The sequence below is a fragment of the Lathyrus oleraceus genome, chromosome 5, assembly GCF_024323335.1.
Source record: "Lathyrus oleraceus cultivar Zhongwan6 chromosome 5, CAAS_Psat_ZW6_1.0, whole genome shotgun sequence".
Taxonomy (NCBI): Eukaryota; Viridiplantae; Streptophyta; class Magnoliopsida; order Fabales; family Fabaceae; genus Lathyrus; species Lathyrus oleraceus.
In genome coordinates, this window is record NC_066583.1 from 575745542 (window position 1) to 575752024 (window position 6483).

The window sequence follows — 6483 nt, forward strand, 5'->3', positions numbered from 1 at the left end:
CCCAGTGCAATCCTTGTTTCTCTGCCATTATCTGAAAATAATTACGAATCTTGGAGCCATTAGATGAAAAGTGCCCTTTTGAGCAAGAACAAGATCAAATCAATCAATGGAAAGCGCACCACACCTCCAAAAGATTATGCTCTCTTTGATTCATGGGAAAGATGCAACAATGTTGTACTTTCTTGGATTTCTACAACGCTTTCTCCTAATATCATTTATGTTGACAGTGCGACACTACTTTGGATGAATTTGAATAACCAGTTTTCCAAAAGCGATCACTTCTATTTGTCAGATCTTCTGCAACAGATTCATTCCATGAGGCAAGGAGACAAATCACTAACTGCTTACTTTAATGAATTAAAGGATATTTGGGAAGATTTGGAAACCATGAGGGTTCTTCCACATTGTAGCTTTGGAGCTCACACCACCATCAAGAAACAATGTGACATGGAATATGTTACTTGTTTCTTGAAAGGTGTGAATGATGATTTCAATCATCCCAAGTCGTAGATACACATGGTTGAACCTTTACCTGATGTTACTAAAGTCTTCTCATATATCTTACAACAATAAGGACAAGTATCCTCTTTAATTTCTTATAAATCTTCCAAGATTATGATGGCTAATACAAACTATCCTCAAGATGTTGGTCGATCTCTTCCTAAGCAAGGCAGAGGTCGTGGAAAATCGATTTTCCAAACAAACCTTCATAAAATATTTGCTCATTCTGTGGAAAAACTGGGCATACCATTGATTCTTGTTATTTCAAACACGGTTTTCCCACATGCTTCAAGTTAAAAGACAATATTGACTCATCCAACAATGTTAATACAATTGATGATGCTCAATCTCTAGTTGTCAGCATTGCTAATCAATCTCTTAACAAAGATGACATGTCACCTAACATGTACAACAAACTCATAGCCCTGCTCAACAAAGCTGGATCATCAACCTACGTTGACTCCCACAACATCAATACATCGTCTTCAGGTTGACTCATCCTTCACTTCATGCAACATATAGTAGTTTAAACCATAACTAGATCCTTGATACAAGAGCAACTGACCATATATGTTTCTCTCTCATATCAATCTTATTTCTTCATGTCAGCTGTCATATCATAATAAATGTCATCTCATTTTTTTATCATTGCTCTTGTGTTATTCAGGAACAAACTTCATTAAAGATGATTGGTCTTGCTAATGTTCATAATAACTTGTACATTTTATGTCAAAACTCTTACTTAGCTTTTTCTTATAATACTGATACAAAAAGTAAGTTTAGTCTTTGGCATCATAGACTTGGACACCCATCTCACAATGTATTAAAAAGAATTCAAAAAAGATTTTATGTTGTGCGTGATCTTATTAAATCCACATGTGATTCTTCCCATTATGCCAATCAAACAAAACTTTATTTTCCTTTAAGCAATATTCAAACTATATCTTATTTTAAGCTAATCCACATGGACATTTAGGGCCCTTTCATGACCTACCAATAAATATTTTCCCCCTACCACTCACGACCTCATCAACTCTTCACCACCACCATAACTTGTTCCTCCATCCAAATAACCCAATCCACAAAACTCCACATCCACCACTTCTCAAACTTCACCACCAGACACATCCAACTCCCATATGTGGTTTCTTGAATTTCCAACAAAATAATACACAAACCTAAGAGACTTGAGGAATTTGTTTGTAATAACCTCATTGCTTTCCAACAAACCAATATCCATACACTATAATACCCTATTCAAAATGACCTCAACACCTATCATCTCTCTCCAACATATAATACTTATATCTCTACTATTATTTCGCAAACTGAACCTACATCATATAAACAAGCATCTCAACAAGATAGCTGGAAACAAGTTATGCCGAATGAGCTGCGAGCATTGCAAGACAACAACACTTGGATCATAACCTCTCTCCCCTTAACAAGAAACCTATAAGATGTAAGTGGGTATATAAGATAAAAAGACATGTAAATGGTTCCATTGAGAGACATAAAGTGCGATTGGTTGCAAATAGTTACACACAAACTGAGGCCATTAACTACATGGACATTTTTTTTCACCTGTTGCCAAGATGAAAACCGTGAAACTTTTATTGGCAACAACTGCAACTAAGAACTAAAACCTAATCCAACTTGATGTCAACAATGCATTCCTCCATCGTGATATTGATAAGGAGATTTACATGACACCTCCTCCTGGCTTACTTCCATCGATTCCTAACCAAGTTTATAGATTACAAAAATCCATTTATGGATTGAAACAAGCTAGCCGACAACGGTTTGCCAAACTATCATCTCTATTGCTTTTCTTACACTACAAGCAATCTCAAGTAAACCATTCACTTTTCACCAAACTTCATGATCAAAGGTTTACCATCCTTCTGATCTATGTTGACGACTTAATTATTTCAGGCGATAAACTTGATGAGATACAAAATTTAAAATTTAAACTTGACTGTAGTTTCAAAATTAAACACCTTGGTAATTTGTAGTTCTTTCTTGGCATTGAAGTTATTCGATCACCTCAAGGAATTGTCATTTGCCAACAAATATATGCCATTAAATTTCTTCATGAAAAGATCTCACAAACTTACAACCACCGATGACTCTTCTTCCATTGATGCAACCACCTACAAAAGGCTTATTGGTCGATTAATCTACATGTGCACAACATGACCAGACATCGGTTTCTTGGTGAAACAACTGAGTCGGTTTATGTCTACTTCTACCATTGTGCACTTGCAGGCTGCTCATCGAATTCTAAAGTATATCAAACAATCTTCTTCTCAGGGATTATTCCTTTCCTCAACATCCACTCTCCAACTCAAGGCTTTCAGTGACTTTGACTGGGCCGCTTGCAGTGGCACACGGAAATCTATCACCGAATTCTGCATCTTCTTAGAAGATTCCTTGATTTCTTAGAAGTCAAAGAAGCAAATCACCGTCTCTCGATCTTCCCCGGAAGCTAAATACCATGCTCTTGCTTCAACGATTTGTGAGTTACAATGACTCACTTACTTACTTCATGACTTTCATGTCACTTTCATCACACGTGCGTTACTTTATTGTGATAACCAATCCGCTCGACACATTGCTGTCAATGCATCTTCAATGAAAGAACAAAATATATTGAGATCGATTGTCACGTTGTTCGCGAAAAACTCCTTGCTAAGTTGTTTCAACTGTTACCCATTCTATCTTCCGCATAATTGGCCGACATTTTCACCAACCTCTCGACCCTAAACCATTTTCTCTCATCATGTCCAAGCTTGGAACCTCCGTTAACTACATTCCAACTTGAAGGAGACTATTAACCTATATTCATTATAATTATAATTAGCTCAGTTAATTAAAGTTAACATGGTTAGTTATAGTTAGTTACTTGACTCTCAAGCTAAACTCTTTGAAAAAATACTACTCTTTCTCTTCATTAATGTTAAGCCAAATTATTCACCTCCAATGCAATTCTTAATGTTGTATTAGTCTATCAAAATTGATATTGCAATCACAACTCATTATTAGAATATTATGGTCTAGTCTTTCTCCTAAATTACTCACTAACACTTTCTCCTTATTTATGATTCTTCATAATCACCAAACCAAAGTACATATTTAATGCAACATGTTTTTTTGTTGAAGAATTTAAAGCAACATATGATCATGTCACAAACAGTACCTAAAAGATATATATAGGATATGAGGAGGGCCAACTTTTTCAAGTAATAAAGCCTTTTTTTTTTCTTCCTTTTCAATTTTTAAATCATAGTATTAACTGGCAAAACATATTATAAAAACACATAACCTATCTTTTGCTCAATCTTCTATTCTTTACATTCTTATATGATAGCACATTAAAGTTGACATTAATATAACTATAGTATAATATAAGGTAAGTACCATCATAAAAAAAACTAGTTTTTCTTTATAATATAGTAAGAAAGAGATAGAAGAATGTGAAGTTAAATAGAAATGATATTGTAATATAGTCTTGTCTTCTCTCCCTCTCATTGATTTTCCTTCTCTGCAAAAATGAATGTATCAAACATAATTTCTTGTTTCAATGAGAATGCAGTGAATGTGTCACATTCCTCATCATCATGTTCTAGCTATTCAAACAAATCTTGTATATCTCAAAATCTCACACCTTCAACACAAAACTCAGTTTCATCGATCTACAAAGCAATCCTCTCCACCAAAAAACAGATGTTGATCACAGTTACTTGGAGTAAAAGCCACTCAAATCAAGGACTCACAATAATCTTCAATGAAGAAGAAGATCCACTAGCTGCAAGAGTTTTCAGACTCAACACAAACTCAAGGCTTTTCAGAAAGAAAAAAGGAAGCAAGTTGGTTGAAGTGGAACATATTCATCATGGTTCAAAAGTTGAAGTCTTTTGGGATCTTTCAAATGCAAAATATGAAACTAGTCCTGAACCTGTTGATGGATATTATGTTACAGTTCTAGTCGATTCAGAATTTGGTCTTATCTTAGGTGACAAAGTTGAAGAAAACTTAACAAAGAAGCTGAGAAAAAGAACTTTCTTAGGCAAAGTTTCACTTTTTTCAAGAAGTGAGTATTTTTCAGGTAACACAGTTCATTACACAACTAAAACTAAGTTCTGTGAAAGTGGAACATTTCATGATATTTTGATTAAATACAATGGTGAAAATGAAGGGTTTAAATCACCTGTTTTGAATGTTTACATTGATAAGAAGATTGTGATATGTGTGAAGAGGTTGAAGTGGAATTTTAGAGGGAATGAAACAATTTTTGTAGATGGATTGTGTGTGGATTTTCTTTGGGATGTTCATAATTGGTTTTTCAAAGGTGTTTCTGGTTATGCTGTGTTTATGTTTAGGACTAGGAGTGGTTTGGATAATAGATTATGGTTAGAGGAAAAATTGGATGTGAAAGATAAAAATAGAGATGAGTTTTCTTTGTTGATCTATGCTTGTAAAACTCCATAAAAAAACCTCATTGTTCATCTTTGTTTTTTCTTTATTGTTCTTTCAGTATTGATTCAAACGTATATTAGAATTTTTAATTTTTAATGGTTATTACTTAGAATGAATACACATTATAATTTATACATACATTGATCATATCAATCCAACAAATCTTAAGTATCTTATAACTAAGTCTAAGCATTACTACAAAATATTTTATTATATGTGAGAAAGTGAATGATGAAGACATGAAAATGAGTGAAGATTTTGTGAAAAGGTAAATTGAGACTGTGGTTGGAGTGGTTGAATTGCTTTTGGCCTTTACAGAAGAATAAAGTTGAGAATCTTACAAATGAGCAATATCTTGACCAGATTGTTTTTCATTGCTCTTTTTCAATTTTGTTTGTTGCTGTTGATGTAAAGTTGATAAAAAATACTGTATAGAATAAGAATCCACTACGCAAATAAAGGAGGTTGGTGGGTAATTGCTACTTTAAAACAGTGTACTACTTATAGATGTATGTTTTTTTTACTCATTATAGATATATGTTAAAACATGTGATTTAAATAGGAAGTAAAATTTAGTGTAATTTAGAAAGGACTTGAACAGTGCTGTTATAGCGTGAGAAATCATAAAAGTAATAAAATGGACGGTTCTGATTACATGATCAATTGGAAACAGACGACTTGGGTAAGTTTCATTAAAATAGACGAAAGAATGTGCTAATATATGGAGAGTGCATACGAGCAAGTGCAAGACACACTCGTTGATGTGTGTTAAATGCACAATGTCGTGTGCGAAAACAGTGACATAAAATGATTGATATGTTTTGAATTCTCTCTGTCATCAAAACATACCGTTTTCTTAAACTGAAATGTTTATTAATCACTTTCATCACTCCATTAACCAATTTTTTATATTTTATTAATTAATTTTATTTTATACAAAATCATTTTAAATAGTTTTGTGTTTATTAACCCGTTACATTACTTTATTAATCAATTTTTTATATCTTATTAATCAACTTTGTTTTCCCATTTAAAATTACTGTTCACGAATACTATTCATAAAATACTGTTTATGGTACTGTTCATAAAATATGTATTTTTATTAAAAAAACACTGTTCATTGTATAAATACGGTGAACCGTATATACAGTGTAAATATTGGTGTATAAAATGGGTGTAAGAATAGCATTCTAAAAAATGAAAACATGATAAAATTATGATTGTAAAAAATGTATATGTTACATGTGACAATGGTGGAAATGGAGACTTATGGAAATATATTGGCTATACCATGTTTACAAATAAGTCTTAAATGACATGTTTGATGATATTTTATTTAACAAAAATATGATGGGAAATAAAGTAAGAGGTTATTTTTGTGCAGGTAAATTTTTTTCAATTTAGATCTTCTCATTCTTTTTTCTCTTATTCTCTTTCCTTACTATTTATATCTCTCTTAATCTCATGTTATCTCTTGATTATATTTTATTATAAATACACACA

General features: G+C 32.7%; 1 protein-coding gene across 1 annotated transcript; it reads left to right on the forward strand.

Annotated features, from left to right (window-relative positions):
* Positions 1-3845: 3845 nt before the first annotated feature.
* Positions 3846-5026, forward strand: LOC127083259 (uncharacterized). The gene has a single exon (XM_051023552.1). It carries the CDS (start codon positions 4054-4056, stop codon positions 4990-4992), a length of 939 nt encoding a protein of 312 aa, XP_050879509.1. The 5' UTR covers positions 3846-4053; the 3' UTR covers positions 4993-5026.
* Positions 5027-6483: the final 1457 nt, after the last annotated feature.